Here is a 19,831-nt window from a genome sequence, read left to right as displayed (position 1 = left end):
GTGGGTACAGCTAATTTTGTGAGCAAGCTAGATCTTTTTAAGGGGTATTGGCAAGTGTCGTTAACCCATAGAGCTAGAGAAGTAACCTCATTTATTACATCGTCTGGGTTATACTCTTACTCAGTTATGAGTTTCGGTTTGCGAAATGCACCTGCCACCTTCCAGAGATTGATGAACCGAGTGGTATTTGGGCTGGAAGAGTGTGCGGTGTATGTTGTTCTTGTTTTCAGTGAGACCTGGGAACAACACTTAGTTTGTTTGCGAGCTCTTCTGACTCGGTTGGCTGAGGCACGTCTTACAGTTAACTTGGCAAAGTGTGAGTTTGCCAAGGCTACTGTAAGTTATTTAGGGAAAGAGGTTGGCCAAGGTAAAGTGTGTCCAGTTCAGGCCAAAGTTCTTGCCATTCAGCAGTTTCCTTCTCCGTCTACCAAGAAAGAACTCATGCGTTTCTTGGGGATGGTTGGCTATTACCGGGGTTTTTGTTCCAATTTTTCAACCGTGGTTTCCCCGCTGACTGACTTAAGAACTCAGTGAAATTTGACTGGAGTGAGAACTGTCAGAGAGCTTTTGAAAATGTTAAATTATTATTGACCACTGCTCCTGTTCTAGCGGCTCCAAGGCTGGATATGCCCTTTAAGCTACAGGTGGATGCCAGCCAGGTTGGTGCTGGAGCTGTCTTATTACAGACAGGGGAGAATGGTCTGGATTATCCCGTAAGTTTTTTTTTTTTCTTGTAAGTTTAACACTTATCAGAAAAATTACTCTGTGATCGAGCAAGAGGCTTTATCTTTAATTTGGGCACTCCAGTTCTTCGACGTGTATGTGGCGGGAGGAATGCCCGTAGAGGTGTTTTCTGATCATAATCCTTTAACATTCTTGCATTCTTTACAGTCGCCGAGTCAGCGCTTAATGCGGTGGATTCTATTTTTACAGCCCTACAATTTAATTGTCAAACACATTAAAGGATCGGATAACGTAGTGGCAGATGCGTTGTCCCGTGTTCCTGATCTGGTCAATTAAGTACACTGGTTATACAGTTGTTTCTGTTTCTCTGTGCTCTCTTGTCACCTTAATTTGCTTTCAGGATCCAGATTGCTGGTGGCAAGGTGGGGCAGTGTGGGAGAATGGATGGAATTGTGAAAATCTTGGTTGTACTGTGATCAGAGGTGGTATAACAATGAGTGTTGAAATATGATTTCTAAGTTTATGGTGCTGGGATTTTTTTGTTTTTTGATTCTTGATCCGATTTATAACGGATCTCTGTTAAAGGGGTGTGTGTGACGGTTTCAGTGATTAACCTGTTATCTCTTGAGTTGCAGATGATTGGCTGAAGTGTATGGTTGAACATCTGAACGTAATTATGACGCTCTATTAAAGACTGGGACAGAGATGAGAGCGGGCGGGCTGAGCTTGGGCTGATCTTGTGCAGGTTTCGTTTGTGCTTTATTGGAACTCTTGTCGGCTCAAAGAACTCAAGAGATGTGAGGGATATGGGAGATCACCGCCGCCACGTTTGTTCCATCTCCCTTGGGATGGTTGGACTGTTACTTTTCATGAGTGATATACATTTGCACACAACAACTAACACACTGATTGTCATTTATACTGATCCTTAATGTCGTCCTGTCTTACACGAGTTTAATAAATTCATTGATTAATTAGCTATGGTGTGTGGTGACTCCCTTATTTTTGTTGCGACTCAGAAGAGATCGTAACATTGGTCAAACTTGTGAGGATTACTTTCTGTGATGTGGAAATATAAACTGTTAAAGGGATACTTCAGGATTTAGCATTAAGCTTTGTATTAGTAGAAAACCTGTAGTATTTTCGAATTACCGTGCTTTCCACCCTCATATCCCCCTGAAAGGAGAGATTTATGTATTTTTTTTTTTATCTGGAAAAAATCCTCCGATGACGCAAAAATCGTCATTTTGCGTCATCGGAGGATTTTCTGGCCAGAGGCTAAAGACTACAGCCAGTAGGAGGAGCTGTTCCGCATGTTTTCAACCCGCCCATAGAGGGTGGGATCTCACTCACAGAATGTACACACAGTGTCAGCCGTCTTTCTTTGGAAGCTAAGCTAGCAGGCTCTTGTTCTGTGGAGAAAGCTGAGTAGTAGGAGAAAGCTGAGTAGTAGGGGTTACCATCCTCCTTTTCCCGGACTTGTCCGGCGGGCGAGATCGTTCAAAATGTCCGGGATTCGGCTTTTGCTTTCTGTGGTCGCCTTTCATTGTTTACATGCACACCTTTTGTTTCAATCTAACTGAATTCATTCCGATTGGTGAATCTGAATGTAGTGTTTACATGAACGCTAAACAAGTGATCGGTTGATGTGCATTTTAACATTGTTAACAAAATTCCCGCTCCTCCGTGAGAGATGCGAGACCGGTGCTTCTCAGTAATGACGCCACTGGCCTCGTGCCGTTCTCCCGCGGCCAGCCTCGTCCTGCTCGCCACAGTAAACATGATGAATGGCGACTGTAGAACGCAAAAGCCGAATCCTGGACATTTTGGGCGATCTCGAAATCCCAGGCAGACTCACTAGTAGCCTAACCTTGTTGATTTCAACTGCAATCTCTTACCGGTAGGCGTGGCTTGGGAGTGGCCTCCTAGGGCAGCGAAGCAAGTGCATTCTGGGAGTTGTTGTCTTTCATCCACAAGCCAAAAATACATTTTCTGGCTTTTCTCAGTCTAGAAAGCTCCAAATTCCAAAAATTCTTCACATTTCTTCTACATAAATGACCTATTTTAAATACACATTCATCTTTCCAGAGGTGAAGTATCCCTTTAATATTTTATTCAATGTTACTGTAATAATATATACATAATTCTGTAAATGTTTAATGCAAATGAGCCATTGCATATATATATTTTAAATGATACTTAACACTAGCCTTTGGAAAATAACGCAAAAAAGTCAACTGCTTAAAATAGAAAACAAACATAGACAAATATTAATGCCATTATCAGTGGACAGAAAATTAAACAATTAATGTGAATTTGCTTTCAGCGAGTTCAACATGAATTATTGGCAGCTATATACCAAGATGACTTGTGTATTAAATTGGGGATGTGTAAAAAAAATGGGCTGTAGATCAGCTGTCTGCAAGGCCTGCTGTTATGAGATATGAATGTGCTCTTCTGGACATGGTGGCCCTGAGTTTGAGACAAGAAGTGAATAAACCCTATGATAAATATTTGACCATTTTTTAACAATAATTCCTGCCAAAACTACATAGTTATTTCCATGGTAACCTTACCAAAACATTGCTAGTTGATTTGCTGGAAGACAAGAACAGCAATACACACCTTGTAAATTAAAGTATGCTACGCTATTAATATATATATAATTTTTTTATCTTGAGATTAAACTTTGGGCACTTCTCAAGATGTAGGGGGAGACCGGGATAGTTGTAACACAGCTTAATTGTAACACTTTCTCCAATCAGGAACAAGTTACAAATCACCTGATCCATACATGCTCGACACAGCAGATTTTAGAGCAGAAAAACTAATTTTAAAGTAAGAACGTTTTTTTTACTTCATTTATTTTTGTACAGGCAATTTCTGATTTGTTGTTAAACTCAGTTTATTGTGTTTATTGTGTCTGTGTAGATCATTTACATGCAAGTTGTTAGTGCAAATGTTTTGTTTGTTAGCTGTAAAGTGAGCTAGTTCATACAAGACTCTGGGTTAGTTGTAACATCAATGAAGCATGTTACAACCTACCCCTGGTAAATATTTCAGTTTCCTTTGAATTTCAGTAAGCATAATAGCTAAAAGCGGACTCGCCATGCTTAGAGTGAACCCTTGGTATTTCTAGCTGATGTGATCCTAATGATCTGAGTGATCTGTTGGGTTTATATTCAGTGAGCATATCTGCAATGTATTGAGGTCCTAGGCCATTGAATGATTTATATACCAGTAATAATACTTTAAAATCAATCCTAAATCTAACTGGGAGCCAGTGTAAAGACCTGAGGACTGGTGTGATATGTTCATATTTTCTGGTTCTGCTCAGAATCCTGGCGGCAGCGTTCTGTATGAGCTGCAACTATATTATGGTCTTTTTGGGAAGGCCAGTGAGGAGTCCATTACAATAATCCACCCTGCTGGTGATGAAAGCATGCACAAGTTTCAAGTCTCTAAGAAACAAAGCATCTAATTCTTGCAATATTTTTCAGATGATAGTATGCTGATTTAGTTATTGCTTTGACATGACTACTGAAACTAAGGTCTGAATTTCAGCATCCAGACTCCTCAGCTCCACGCACGTCCCGCCTCTTTGCCCATTTTCTGTTATCGGGGATTGACGCGCTGCCAAGATGGCGACGGCCGGCTCCGCCCACTTTAGGCTTCAAAAATGCTCTTCAGAAACCTACTGTACGGGTGATGTCCAAGGGGGTAATCCAGCACCCAGAAAGCGTACTTTCCCTGGGGGCCGCCATTGGTTAGCAAGCCATCACCTGCTGTTAGCATTCCATTGACTCACATTCATTTTGGCGTCACTTTGACAACGAATAACTTTACATCTGAGGCGTTTAAAGACTTTATTTATCCATTGTTTATTTCTAAAGAAACATGACAATGTATAAAAGGCTCCATTACCTTGTATCTTACGTTATGGCCCCGTAGAAGCAGTTTTTGTAAAAATAGGCTAACGATTGCGTCATAACCACGCGACTCTGTCGCACAGTAGAGATATTACCGTATAGACAGGAGGAGAAGCTCGCAGGCAATCGGGGGGACATAGAGGCATAAAGTCAAGGGAGAAGCCCATAGAGAGTCATAAAGTTGCTCCTGCTCCTAGCTCATAGACAGCTCCTACTCACGCTCTACGCCTCTGCAAGATTCGGAAGGGAATGATTCAGATTTCTATTGGCACAGCTACTAGAAGACTTACAACTGTCAGACAGGTTGCTCACGTCACATCTACGTCGTCAAGCTCAGTTTGAAGTGAAGTGAGTGCTTCTAATTGACTTCACTTTTCTCCGTTGAAGTCTATGGGGTCGCTGTGTCCATTTCTTATACTGTCTAAGGTGATGTCACAGACACTATGTCCATATTTTTTTACATTCTCTGGATTGAAGAGACTGCATTTGGGTCACTCTACCCCCACCCTCTTTTTTTGGTTTCCTGTACAGGGGCACAAGAGGGTGTATAATAGAGTGTTGGGTGGTTGATTATAATTTCACTTTTCTAACTTTAGTTAGTGTGTTATGTTGCTGTTTAAACAAACATCTGCAAAGTTGCGACTCTAGTTCAAAGCAAAGTGAGATTTTTTTTTTACAGAAATCACTTTGTAAGGACTATAACAAACGGCTTGTAGGAACTACACAAGCTTCCTCACGGGTTAGTGACATCACAAACCCAAAAATTAAATAAACCCCGCCCACAGTAATACAAGCAGTGTTGATAAGAGGAAGAGTTGTTGTAGTAGAGCACATTTGTGAGTCTGCTCAAGCTGTCGCATCCATCTTTTCACATTTATTGCAATACTTAACGTAACACAAATGCAATAGCATGTCACTCTGTAGGCATCTTACAACAGTTCCCACACTAGCAATTTATAGATAATCATGAAAGAATATGCTAATCAATGACTTGAATATAGTTAACTCCACATCAGCTTCATAAATGCATCAACTAACCATTCAGAAACGTCCTGTTGCATTCTACATGTCGTCACTTCTTGAGTCTCTCCATCATTGTTCGACTCCGGTTTAAACATAAAAGGCAGAACAGTTTCTGACATTTTAGTGCGTGTTTGTGTGAGGTAATCGGAGCTGCTAACACACACACACACACACACACACAGTTACACCAGGTTACCTGTTTCTCCGTAAATGACTTAGTTTCTGTGACAAACTCTTTTAACTACCATTAAAAAATAGTCAAAAAAAGTACAACTGAAATTTTGGTATTGTGCATTTATTTGTGTCAAAAAAGTAATACATACTGCATTACAATAGAAATATCAGAACACAAATAACAATCTTTCAATATATATATACATATATACATATACATACACATATACATACATAATATATATATATATTTTTTTTTTTTCACCATTAAAATATCCTTTGACTTGGCATATCAATACAAAACTAAAGTCCTTCAAATTTATCTTCACTATAACAAGACATGTCACTAAAAAACTGACATCGCTTTGGGAAAAAAATATGCTGATTTTTAAATGCCAAAAAATTCAAAATAGAGTTTAAAAATCACTAATATTGTTTGCTCAAATAAGTGCACTATCAAAAAACCTTCCAACCATTCATTAACAGTCTTTGATGTTTAACTGTAAATGAACATATATCAGTACACACATTATTGTGGGCAGTGACAGCTTTGTTTCACAGAAGAATTGTGCGTTAAAGGTTGTGGCACAGCTGCTACATGGCACTTGAACTAGAAGCCTGTTGAACGTGCTGCTGTATGTGTACTATATGTTCTCTGCAAGCTGTGTATGACATGCCTCTCCGTGGGGTTAGCAATGTATCTGTTCTGCGTGTTACTGCAAGCCTTGTTGATGAGAGAATACGGTACTGCATACAAATGATTTTATATAATCCTCAGCACAGGGTTTTGAGAGCCCCTGAGGCGCAGAGCAGAGTTTGCATATGGTAGGGAGTTGGAGACTCCACTTCCACCGCAGGCTCTGGCCTGAACGGGGGCAGCTGGAAGCTGAAGGGCGGCAGCTTTTTCTTTAAAATCTGCCCGATACCCATGGAAGGGAACTTGCTGCGGTGCTGAGGGCTGTCGGGTTCTTCACTACCCCCGCTGCTGGGAGGGCTGCCGCCGCCTGGCTATCGTGGCCGCCTTCAAGTATGAGCTATCAGGTTGAAAAGCAGACACATGTCGAGGCGGAGAAAGTGCTCCGTTGGTCAGTTTGTACCATGGTGATGGAGGAGCTTCTTTGCTTGGTTCCTTGCTTGCGAAAGCCCAGAAATGAGCGCAGAGGGAGGAAGGTGAGCGAACAGGGATGTTGACAGCTTTTGAGGGTTCTTTGGAGCTGTCTTTCTGGGGCGGCTGGGTCTCGGGTGTAGGATGGGCTGGCTGCGGGTTGTTCGGGAACAGGGGGTGGATCTCCAGGTACTCCAGAGTGGAGGATGTGATGCAACTACCACGTCCTGAGTAGACATCTTTAAAACCTCCAGTCACAGTTTTCAGAAGACCTGAAATTGATAGGAGAAAGAGTTTGATTCAGGGCAGATCCAACTCATGTCTTTATTTGTACAAGCAAATATCTTTATAGTACTGTCATGCAGAAAGTCTGATGGCCTAAGGAAAGTATTTTGTAATTTAGTGCTGGACATTTACATTTTAAACTAAGAAAAGATTTTGTTGAACGTTTCCACTGTTTTTGTTCATACAATGAAAGTCAGGCAAAACAGCCTTGGACCCAATTGATTTTCATTGTATGGACAAACAAACAAGCAGATATTTTGAAAAATTATCTTTTGTGCTCCAGGTTTGGAGTGACTTCAGGGTGAGTGGCTGAATACATTTTCACTTTTGGGTGAACTATCGCCCTAAGTGAAAATTTCAACCAACTGTATGATTCACACATTATACTGAGTTTGTGGAGTTGAAGCATCTTTGAGGCTTGAAATACTTCAATATAGTCACATGACTTGGCAAACAAGCAAGAGAGAGTGTGTGAAACAGGTTTTTCTATACATTTGTTACATGTGCCTAATGAAGTCATCTTTAATCTTCAACTTGATCTTTCTGGTGATCTTGAACAGCCCTGAAGGTTTTACATTTGTTTGATTTACTGTCAACCTATTTGCCAAGTAAAAAAATGGAATTATCCCTCAGGCAACAGAGCTTATTCCAAATCTGCCTTCAACAAAGAGTTATATTAAAAAACGGTTTAATTTATACCATTGTATATGTACCATTTGTTCTCATTCTGTCAATTATTGTCACATACATCTAAGTCACGCATCAATTGTGTGCCAGATCACGTCTTAACCACATGGTTGGTTCATACATGTCTATGTTTAACTGTGTATATAGTCTTGGCACTTACCAGTTCTTTGTTTCTTCTCCTTGGTGGGGCCTTTGCTCACAGCGAGATAGACGGGTGTCTGTTTGGGTGGAATCGTGACCTTCTCAATGTGCTTCCTCCACTGGGTCTGAAACAGCTTGCTCTTTTTCTCTTTCTCCATGTTGTACTGTTTCTCCTGTGAGAAAGAAAGTATGTTAAACACTCAGGAAACACATCTGACAAGGTTCTATGAAGGATAATCGTGTAGATGTTGGTTCCTCAAACCTACCCTGTACTCTTTTGAGAGTCTCTTCATTTTGTTGTTGAGGAGGAAGTACACAGCCAGTGTGTGGGAAGCTTTGTTAGTGAGCACCGCACTCAGCACCTCACTGTGTTTGTAGCCCATTTTCTCAGTCATGTGGAGCAGAACCGTATGGTTGATCTCCTCAATGTGGATTCTGAGAGTTAAAAGGAGATGTTTTAGGTCACAATGTCATAAAAGGTGTAATAAAAGCAATTTAGCTTAAAGCATATTAGATGACTAACCTATTTAAGTAAGGAACTCCAGTGTGAGGGTTGCCCAACTGCAGCCACGAGTCGGTCATCACTTGGTGGATGTTGGGTCTCTTGTCGGGGTCAGGCTCTAACAGTCTCTTCAGCAGATTGACGGCAGCTGTGAACACAGACAGGAAGCAGTGAGGAATTTGTGCAATGTTACTTTAAGTAAACAAGAAAATTATAAGCACATCCTTGGTCAGTCTCTAGGTTTAATTTATTTATTAGGACAAATAAATCATTATTTATCAGGACAAGCATATAATGTTGTGGCCATTATGATTCTCCTACATCTAGCATTAGTCAAGGGATGACTGCACAGCCTTGCGTGCTTGAGATGCTAAATTATGGTTTTACATAATGAATGAATGAATCACCTGTTGTTGAGAATGCTCACGTAAGTGTAATGCAATGGAAAAGTCCACAGAATGTGATTAACAGCAATGTTGGGTGTATCATCATTTTCAAGAGAATTTATCTGGAATTCTGCTTGCATCATTTAGGTCAGTGAACTTCAATGGTAATGTATTCTATTATATTCTAATCAATGGTAAGATGACTACTTAACTACATACCATGCAAAAATCTTACATCTTTGGAAGGTTTACAGACAGTATTAAAAAAATATGAAAAAAGCAGATAATATAATTTCTTCTAGAGAATAAAACCGTTTTTTCCTGTGGTTGAAAAATAAGCCGCCACTTGTCTGGCATATTTGCAGTAAACAGTGGAATGGAACGGTCTGGAATTCTGCTTGCATATTTTCGTTCAGTGTAATACAGTGGTAATGGTATTTGTAGCAAGTAAGGCGGAGCCGAGGGAACGGAGCGAGGCTGGTGGCGCAACTGCTATTGAGCCTCGAGTTTCTCAAGGAGGAGCACCGGAAGGATAGAAGTAAGAATGATGACAGTGAAGGACGAGAGAGGACCAGACCAGGAGGATATTTACATTGTGTTTTGTTGTTTGTGTGGCAGTCGTCCGTGAGGTGCTCCCGCTTTACTTTTATTTTGTGTTTGTTTATTTTATGATATTAAAGTAATGTTGAACATTCGCTGGTTCCCAACTCCTCCTTCTCTAACTATTAAACCTTGTTACAGTATTCTTTTCTATAATAAGACGAGTACTAAACTACATGCTATGGAAATACCTTACGTCTTTACAGATAGTATAAAAAAATCTGAATAAAGCAGATCCTATAATTTCTTCTAGAGAATAAAACCGTTTTTTCCTGTGGTTGAAAAATAAGCCGCCACTTGTCTGGCATATTTGCAGTAAACGGTTGTTTATGAGCTGACGGCTTTGCACTGAGAATTTTGACTCTGTGTTCTTTTGAATACGTGTTTGTTGCCATTAAAATGAACCATGCGTAATAGTCAAATAAAAAACAAAGTTAAAGGAGAATTGCACAATGGTAAATGGAAAACCTCAATATGATGACATAAAAACTAATAAGTATCTAAATGATGACCTATATAATGATTTCATAAAAATAAAAAGATTACACATGCAATGGTGTTGACACTCGGAAATGTATTTCTATGGAATACAGGTTTACAAAATAGCGTGACATAAGTCAGAAAATTAGATGTTTCATGAAGACTCACTGCTTTATTAGATTTGTCTTTTATCTCCTAAAATATTTAAAACACCAGTGGACACCAGACCATCCCTATTTTTTTCAATTAAGCATTCAAAAGCACCATACTGGACTAAAAAAACGGTACAGTCTCACAAAGACTGCATTCATGCTCAACTTTTGGAGCATGATACCCATCAGAACGTAATTGGTAGGAGTACACAGGCTAATTTTCAGCATGTAATAGTTGCTTGTGTCAAATGTGGAACATCTGTCTGTCTATAGTATTGAACCCTTTGTGTGTCATTTATTTCACCCACGTAATTTATTTGGTTTGTGTGTGTATTTTGATTACTTATTGCTGTGTCACTGGTTGCTTATGTGTGGGTCTAAATACTCCCGAACAGTTATGATTGACAGACCCAACCCTCTTGCTTTGACATTGGTGGCATTTGGCAGCGCTGCTCGGACTAATGGATTAATTAAGGACAGGTGCGGCAGTTTGTATAAGAAAAGGCAAGCGAGAAACAAGAGAGCGCGGGGGCAGAGTGAAGGTGTGCAGAGGAACGCACGCACACCGCGAGCTGAACTTACGGGCAGGAACACCGATCGTTGCGATTGATTACAGAAAGTCACAGCCAGACGAACAGTGGGCACGGATCTGATTACAACGCATAAGTGGAGATAAGTGAAGGAAAGTGCTCAGCTTACCGGTGTTTTGGGTGCGTGTGATCCATGTCTGTGTGTGTTACGATCTGAGGGTTTTGTGTATTCCTCTACAGCGGATCAGAAGAGGGACGCAGAGGTTCATGCGGTGGATTCAACGCCTGATTTGAGCTAAGTAAAGGAAAGTTGTCCTGCCTATCAACTTATGTGTGTGCGAGAGAGCTGTACTAGTATTTTGCGTGAGACTAAGGGCTACTTTTACTCCTCAGTGCTGCCGCTGTTTATATTGGATCACGGAGCTGCGTAAAGGGACGGACTAACTAGACTGCCTCATCTGAATCAGCACTCCCTTCCGCGGTCCGCTCGTCTGTCGGATTTCCATATAAGGCCAATAGACCTTGAATGTGGTTTGGGATTTGACTAAAGTCGAACATTTTTTAATACATTTTATTTTTATGCTTTGCTGATTTTATATACTGATGTAGGATAGGATTTGGAGTATGGAGTATTTCTGTTGCCCATTTTATTATTGTGAGTAAATTGTTATATAAATAAACTGTATAAATCCAAGAAGTGGTTGCTGTCCTTTTCCTATCAGTGGAGAAACTAAACGCTGGTATAAATTAAGAACTTCACATTCTGGTGTGACACTTGTTCCTGTTTGGATGTGATCTTTGTGGTCATAAATATCTTTTTGAAAATCTCAGATATGCAGTTCTGTCAATACCTGAAGAGATAGATGGAGGTAGAGGGTTCATATCTTTGTCCACCATCCTCTGATGCAGAGCTTTCAGGCTAAATGGCTCCACAGTGAATGGTAGGGTACCAGTCAGCATGGCGTACATGTTCACCCCTCTACAATCAAAAACATACATGGTCAAATCCAGAAAAAAATTACTCAATGTGAGCTTAGAACATGGTGTTTCACATTTAGCAAACTCACATTGACCAGACATCCACTTTGGGCCCATATTTCTTCCTTGAGAGAAGCTCTGGTGCGGCATATGCTGGGCTGCCACACTGTGTGCTGAAGGGATCAGAGTATCCCAGAATTCCCGCACAGTTACTGAGGCCAAAATCTGTATGGGGAAACAGAGAGAGGGTTGTGTATAAGACAATGTTTATGTGTACTGGCTCATAGAGGGATTGACTCTAAATACCTTCCCACTAGGAGGAATGCAAAAGTGTATATGGCTTCCTAACACTAACCCCGTCTGTCACACACAACTGCTAAATAAAGGCCATGTGTTTGCCAACAGTTTAACAGAGAGGTAGGAGGTCGTTCGGTTTTAATGAGATACTGATTACTCAATCAGTCTTCACCACATGCTACAGATGAACACTTTCATGTCACATCACTTTAGGTCAGGGGGCAGGAACCTTTTTTGACCAAAGAGAAAATGCATTTTTTCGTTTTTGGTTAATGCATTTTTATAATTATAAATATATTATATATTATATAATGCATATTATAATTGGTGTATAAAAGGACATTTAAGGATATTTAAGTATAAAAGGTGTCTGTGATGCGGCAAAAGCGAAAGTACCCGGTGAAATGCTTCAAGATGTCTCTTGGTACAGCAGTGCACCAGTTTCAATAAAAGTATATGTTTCTGTCCAGGCACTTTTTATATATTTTTATACATTTTCGCTGTTGCTCTAAAAATCTTTCTTTTCACCATTACCACAAACAAGCTACGTAGCTGCTTGAATCTGAGTGCAGGAGCTCTAGTTTACCATAGAAACATAAGTGGTTTGCCGTTGATTTCTATCATGATACAGCACTGAACATGCCCTTTTGCCAGTACAACTTGAAATATGTTATGATAAACTTTTCATTACCTTCTGTAGACTGTACAACAAAGGATTTGTAATTGGCTGCTTTTTATGCAGAAAGCTGATAAGGTGGGTCAAATATTTATCAACCATTTGTTGGTAAAAGGTGAGAGACCTGGCGGCATGATTTTTGTCAAAGAGCCAGATGTGCCTCACAAGCCATAGGTTCCCGACCGCTGCTTTAGGACTTATTAGTGTGACTTTGTGATGTTAAGTAAACCTATCAGGAGGATCAAACATTGCATAATGTAAATCTCAGACAATGCTTACCGATCAGTTTTATGTTGTCCTGTCCGTCAAGTAGGAGGTTATCAATCTTCAAGTCTCTGTTGAAAATAACTATAAATAAACTATGCCATAATAGTTCTTAAAAAGATTTAACTGCCCATTGTGCTCTAATAAAGACTTATATACATTACAGAGTATCTAACACATGGTTTCTTAGTTTTCAGAATGAATTCACTAATGTTTGGAAAGTCTCATTTAAAGTTTCCTTATCAATGACCTCACACCCTGTGACTTTTTGTTTCTCACCTGTGAACAACTCCAGCCCTGTGTAGACGCTCCACTGCCATGACTAGCTGGCGTAGGTATTTCTGGGCTTCTCTTTCATCCAGCCCTTTCTTCTCATAAATGTGGTTCATGAGGTTTTCACCAGGGCAGAGCTCCATGACGAGGTAGTAGCTGTTCTCCGTCTCCAGGATGTCCAGCAGTTGGGTGATGTGTGGGTGTCGGATCATCTGCTGAATCTGCCCTTCACGCCGCAAGTTCTTTGTGACATACGAATCCTTTTTGGCCCTTCTCTTGTCAATCACTTTCACCGCCACCTGTGAATAGTAAATAAAAAGGAAGTTTCGTCAAGATAGAAAACACAACAGGACTGTTTATTGGTCTCCTTATGTATGGAATAATTCTAACAGCCCTGAACAGGTGAGGTGAGCCAGACTAAGACAGTCTGTCTCCTCACGTCTCCAGGGTTGAATGTTTGACCCGAGTTCCTGTTGAGGACTCAGTGGGGGAGGGATAAGGAAAAATGATTGATTGTAGTCACTAAAGTTTATAATTTGGATTTCTTTTAAAGTCTTGCCAGTGTTTAAACCACTCAGCACTCGCGCGCTCTCTTAGAGATAGAGCGCTCATGCACACTCACAAACAGCTCGCTAATACCAAATTGCGCATAAATGGTCAAATACTCACAAGTGTGTGTACAAAATTACCGTCTTGACCAGCAGGCACGTAAACAGTCGTTTTTCTCTTAACGTAAGCAGGTGAAAAAGAACATGCATGCAGTATATTGGATCCGTCCATTCGTTCTTAAAGTGACACTGACAGCCAATAAATAATCCTGCATGCTGTCTCTGATTTTCTTTTTGTTTTTTGTTGTTTGATTAACATTACACTCACTGCTCTTGAATTTTTGTTGGTTTATTTGAAAGAATTATTCTGTATTTAATTTATTAATGGAAGACAATCCAGTATTATTTTACGTTTGATTCCTTATTCAATTTCTGTAGTATTACCTCAATAATACTGTTTGACAAAAAAACATTAAAACATTTTATTTGTATCTTTATTCTGTTGTATTTATTTGTGCTACTGCTTGTAAATTGTTTATTTGTTCTTATTTTATTACTGACTTTTTAATGTCTTTTTGTGAATTCAATTCAACATTTCAAATCAGGCTTAGCTATCAACATTTCAAATCAATAAGCTATAGTGCAACTCAATAGCCCCATTGTAAAAAAAACAAATATGCACTGCATTTCTATAAATAATTCTACATGATAAAAAAGGCTCCGCTGGCAAAACCAGCAATGCAAGTTTGAGAGGTGGCACCCCGACACAACTTGCTTTACGGCACGACGTCACATACATCAACAACATATGAAGCAGCCTCAATGGAAGACACTAGCACGCATTTCATAAGTGAATCATGGCAGAGTCGACGAAGAAAACGCGGTCAGAAGAGTGCAGACCAGGGGGGTAATCCAGCATCCAGAAAGCGCACCATCCCCGAGGGCCGCCATTGGCTAACAAGCCATCCCCTGCTGTTAGCATTCCATTGACTCCCATTCATTTTGGTGTCACTTTGACAACGAATAACTTTACATCTGAGGCGTTTAAATTGCGTTTCATTGTTTATTTCTAAAAAAATCACGACAATGTATAAAAGGCTCCATTACCTTGTATCTTACGTTATGGCCCCGTAGAAGCAGTTTTTGTAAAAATAGGCTAACGATTGCGTCATAACCACGCGACTCTCTGGAAATTACCGTATAGACAGGAAGAGAAGCTCGCAGGCAATCGGGGGGACGTGGAGGCATAAAGTCCGATAAAGTCAAGGGAGAAGCCCATAGAGAGTTGCTCCTGCTCCTAGCTCATGGACAGCTCCTACTCACGCTCTCCGTCTCTGCAAGTTTCGGAAGGGAATGATTCAGATTTCTCTTGGCACAGCTACTAGAAGACTTACAACTGTCAGACAGGTTGCTCACATCACATCTACATCGTCAAGCTCAGTTTGAGGCTGCGCAGTACGCTCAGCCATCAGGAAGTGAGTGCTTCTAATTTGCTTCACTTTTCTCCGTTGAAATCTATGGGGTCGCTTTGTCCATTTCTTTTACTGTCTATGGTGCAGACACGGCTCTGCGTGAGTGGTATTTACGACACGTTAAATACAAGTGTGTTTAAGGACTTGGCACTTAATCTGGACTGAACGACTGAAGGAACTTAGCCTGGACTGAGGGTCTCTGGAGTATGGTTGTAATGTAATGACAATGAGGATGGCTGTTGTTAATGTTTTTGTGTTTTTTTGTTTTGTTTCTGCTTTTATCTTCTACAAGCATTTAATAATAAAAATAAATAAATACAAATAATAAAAAAACACGTTAAATACAAGTACTAAACACAGCGACTCTAGGGGTCGCTGTCTGAGAAAAACGGACACTGCATAGTGTGCCTTTAAAGACATTTATTTTGATGCTCCTTTGGCTGCGTTTACACTTGGCATTAACATGCGACCTGTAGGCTATCTGGCTGTTGTCCACATACACATTGAAAAGACAAGTGTAAATGCGCTTCTGATCGGAATGTTATCCGATCAGCGTGTCCAGGTTCGGAGGTAGTCGAGGACGTATTGTGATCGGATCTCAGTGTAATGTAAACGCAATCCAGCCATCGTGTCTGCATTCACAGGTGGACCTCACACAAAACCCCGCCCACTGTCATTATCCCCCCTCCTCTCTCCGGAACTGAGAGCTGTGTGGTTTTGCGATACAGTCGAGTGCGAAGTACATCGCAAATATATTGAAATGTTTGCTTTCGCACTCTAAAGTTGCAGAATCATTCATTTTCTGTAAAGAACTCTCATTTTTCCCACCACAGCTGGTGAAGTTCTCGGATACGTTTCTCTGTACCGTTTCCATTACGGCAGCCTCTTCATCCTCCTCATTTTGCGAGATTTGTAAAATGTACCCCGATTGAAAACTGTTTTTAAAAGAAAACCCACCACATCAGGTCGACTTTGCACCGGCGCCATCCTTTTTCTTTTTTTTTCGCGGGAAAGCGAGATCCGATCTGTGATCCAGATACAGAAGCCACTTGATGGACAGGTGTAAACGCACCGTGTCCTGACTGGCTTATGATCCGATCTGCTTGATCGGATCACGGTGTTCGCATGTTAATGCCAAGTGTAAACGCAGCTTTAGTCTCTGTGCATACACAACCGACGCCTGGCTGACAGGATTATGTTTCTAACAATTTTTGTCATGTAATTTGGTATCAGTAACCGACAACAATTTGTAGGTAATCTACCCAGCTCTGCCCGGGACAGACCTCTACTCCTTCCCACAGCAACAGTGAAAGGGGGCAATAGGACTGAACAAATCTTGGATATGCTTTGAAGATATTTCATTTCACTCAATGAAAAAGCAAACTACTTTTTTTCTAGCCTATATGCAAATAGAAGCTTCACACAATAGAACATAATACAAAGGAAGACAGCAGCCAGTTAAAAAGAAAAACACACCCTGGGCTACTCATAGAAGAAGTTAGGCTACATATTCACAGTCAACAAACAATAACTAATAAATATATATTGTCATAAACCAGATATCAATTCTAAGTAAAACACATATTGAAGATACATTCTGCTGGTATATAAAATTATAAAGAATAAATCGTGTTAATCTGTAATCTGAGATTAATATAGACACCTGAATGCAAAGCAGGCTCAAGGATTGCATGCATTTAATGCACAGATCCGATCTTTTGACCAGATCCGATTTTTTGGCACGATCTGTTTGTACTCACTTTAGACAGGGCTTGTATCCGATATCTGTGTTTACATTAATTCCCGTCCAATATGATTTTCGGTGATCGTTTTATTATCCACATGGTTTGATGGCCGTGATATTAAAATTAGGCTATATAGGCTATAGCTATATAATTCATGTCGGGTGGTCATGATTATTTTCCAGCATGGACAAGACGATAACAACTGTCATCATGACTCATGAATGTTTTGCAGCGCAAAATCTGACGGAACAGATATAGGACCTAGTCAATAAAAACGAAATATTTTTCGTTTATCTGCAGCTCAGATCTAGAATTCTGAAGTGAAATAAAGTAGACCAATAGACTATATATTTTTTTAATGATTCCAACCCGATCACACTAAATGCGTCTCTATAGCACTGTGTTTATCGTGAAATTTATATCGCGAAAATGAGTTTTTACATCCATATGATACGCTTGGGTAGGTAACCTACTAAATAACAAGTAGGGCCTACTAAATTGTACTAAATTTATTTTTTTATTGTACTAAATAACAACCCACTGCGCATAGACACGTCGAAACGACGTCTTTTCTACGTCGTTTTTGCACGTCCAATTTTGCTCCCCTGAAGGTGCAGACTGTGACGCCAGATGACGTCTTTTTTCCGACGTCTTCCGCACGTCTAATGTTGACGTCCGTCCACAAAAGTTCGTTTGTGGGAAGAAGGAAGGAGACGGGGTCGGCTTGCTGTGGATCGTGTGTTTTATTAGATAAGTCTTTTCCAAACAATAAGCTCAGTGCGCTCAAACAGCGGCTTCTTTAGAAGGCTTAGGACGGCTTCGTCTCCAGTTATGGTTATCACCTGATGCTGAGACGATCAAATGTTTTTGGAAAATGATCTTAAATATAAATAATCTGTATTCATATGTATTAATCATGTTGATAATAACAATGTTGATATTTGTAAATAAAATAAAAATATTACAAAGAAATCAGGGGTATACGCGTATTCGTAGGCTATTGAACCGTTCGGTACGAGGCTTTCGGTTCGGTGTTAGGTACACATTTTCAAACCAAACGGTTCGTTGGACCATTTTTCCTGCCGACCAAAATTTCATTATTTCAAATGTAGGCGCGTTGCGCGTGGCAAGCGCGCTCATAATGTAAGAGACGCCGGCGCGACCACAACATTGCCCAACATCAAATGTACATTTAATTTTTTACATTTACATTTCATTTAATTCAATATTACATTTATTTTTTTCCAAGGAGCTGTTTTGTTTTATATGCTCCTAAGAAGAGTCAATTATAGCTCTAGAATTGCTCAAAGTAAAAAAATCATACTTTATGATTTTAGTTTTAATAAATAAAAAAAAAGAATAAAAAAAAAATAAATCAAGGAAATTTCCCTGGCATTTCTTTCTTTTTGCTGTATCAAAAACGTACCGAACCGAACCGTGACACAAGTGTATCGAACCGTGAATTTTGTGAACCGTTACACCCCTAGTAATCATGTAAATTTCCTGCACCTGTCATAGATGTCCAAATGACGTCCAAAAAAATTACCCAGTTCAAAGGTCCAATGTTGAACGTCAATATGATGTCCAAGTTGGGTCATGGTTGGACGTCCAAATAGTGGACCTAGTTTGGACGTCGAATAGATGTCCAGAATTGGTCATGGACCGACGGACCCAATATAGACATGATCTGCACGTCTATCCGACGTCCAATGTTTAGTGGGAAGTAGCCTATACAATAGAGAATTCAACTCGTGGTGTATAACGTTACCACTGACTAGGCCTACACTGAGGGGGGTTTGACCAAAACAATTTAGACAGATGTTATTTCTCTTTTTAACTTTACATTTTCACTGGAAATAACAAATAGCCTACAACAGCATTTAGCCTAAGTCATGGTTTTGGCTGGGTTTTGACCAATTTCTATTTTGTTATTTCTCTTTAAAACAAGTTTCGTGCTTAAAGAATTATAAAATCTCAAATATAATTATAATAATATAATATATAATATAATATAATATATTATTAATATAATATAAATATTATAAAATCTACAAATCTCACCTTCTCGCCGGTGGTCGCATGAAGCCCCTCTCGCACTTTGGCGAACGCCCCCTCTCCCAGCTTCCTCCCGATCAGATAATTCCCAACTCTTTTCGTGTGGTAAAAGTTTTGGAGGATGTCAGCTGGAGGACCGTTGCTTAGAGACGAAGGATGGATGTTTTCTGTGGCTACGGGAGCCTTAGCTTTCATCCCAAAAATCCTCCCGCTGTCCGTACCCATGTCTGTTCCTGCATCGGGCATCCCTGCGCCTGTTGAACGAAACCCGATATCCTCTGAATCTACTGCTACTGCTTACTAAGAGCTCTATGAGAATGAGACATCTGAATTCCTGTCCCTTATACTAACCTGACACACGCGCCACCCAGGGGCGGATCTAGAAAATTGTTAATAGGGTGGCAACACCAAAGCAAGAGCAAATGCGTAGTTTTTTGGATTTATGGCCTACAAAGTAGCCTAATCATCTTTACTGTTATATACTGTTATTGTTAAATAACAAAATTTCATTTTTGATTTCATCGAGGTACTCTATATGAAAAACATCAACAGACTCTAAATGTTTCTGAGCTTGTATCTCTAAAGAAGACAAGCCTTTTTTATTAATATTACATACTGCTTGGATGGTAAATCGCATGATTTAGTGCAAGTTAAAGAGCAACAAAAACTTTAGAATTTCCTAACGTTAGAAAGAAATTAGATGGGAATGTCTATGTGGTCACCCAGAACACCCTACCAACCACATACTAGTGGCCAATCTATGTGTTTTAAACAAGAATTTAAGTTGACTTTAAGACAAGTCAGTATAAATTTGTATTTCAAACTTTTCAATCTAGTTATTACGG

General features: G+C 39.9%; 1 protein-coding gene across 1 annotated transcript; it reads right to left on the bottom strand.

The window, feature by feature from the left end:
* Nucleotides 1-6,082: 6,082 nt before the first annotated feature.
* LOC311076211 (hormonally up-regulated neu tumor-associated kinase homolog A-like) lies at nt 6,083-19,257 on the bottom strand. Its single transcript, XM_084104232.1, is given in 10 exon segments — nt 6,083-6,813; nt 6,815-7,187; nt 8,048-8,201; nt 8,295-8,463; nt 8,552-8,678; nt 11,530-11,657; nt 11,746-11,881; nt 12,909-12,964; nt 13,173-13,465; nt 18,993-19,257. Coding segments are annotated over 10 exon segments (1,905 nt in total). The 5' UTR covers nt 19,233-19,257; the 3' UTR covers nt 6,083-6,584.
* Between the last annotated feature and the right edge of the window lie 574 nt (nt 19,258-19,831).

Source organism: Abramis brama, assembly GCF_963993115.1.
Source record: "Abramis brama genome assembly, chromosome: 25".
In the NCBI taxonomy this organism is placed as follows: Eukaryota; Metazoa; Chordata; class Actinopteri; order Cypriniformes; family Leuciscidae; genus Abramis; species Abramis brama.
The sequence above is the reverse complement of the archived record's forward strand: the minus strand, read 5'-3'. Positions and strand labels throughout refer to the sequence as shown.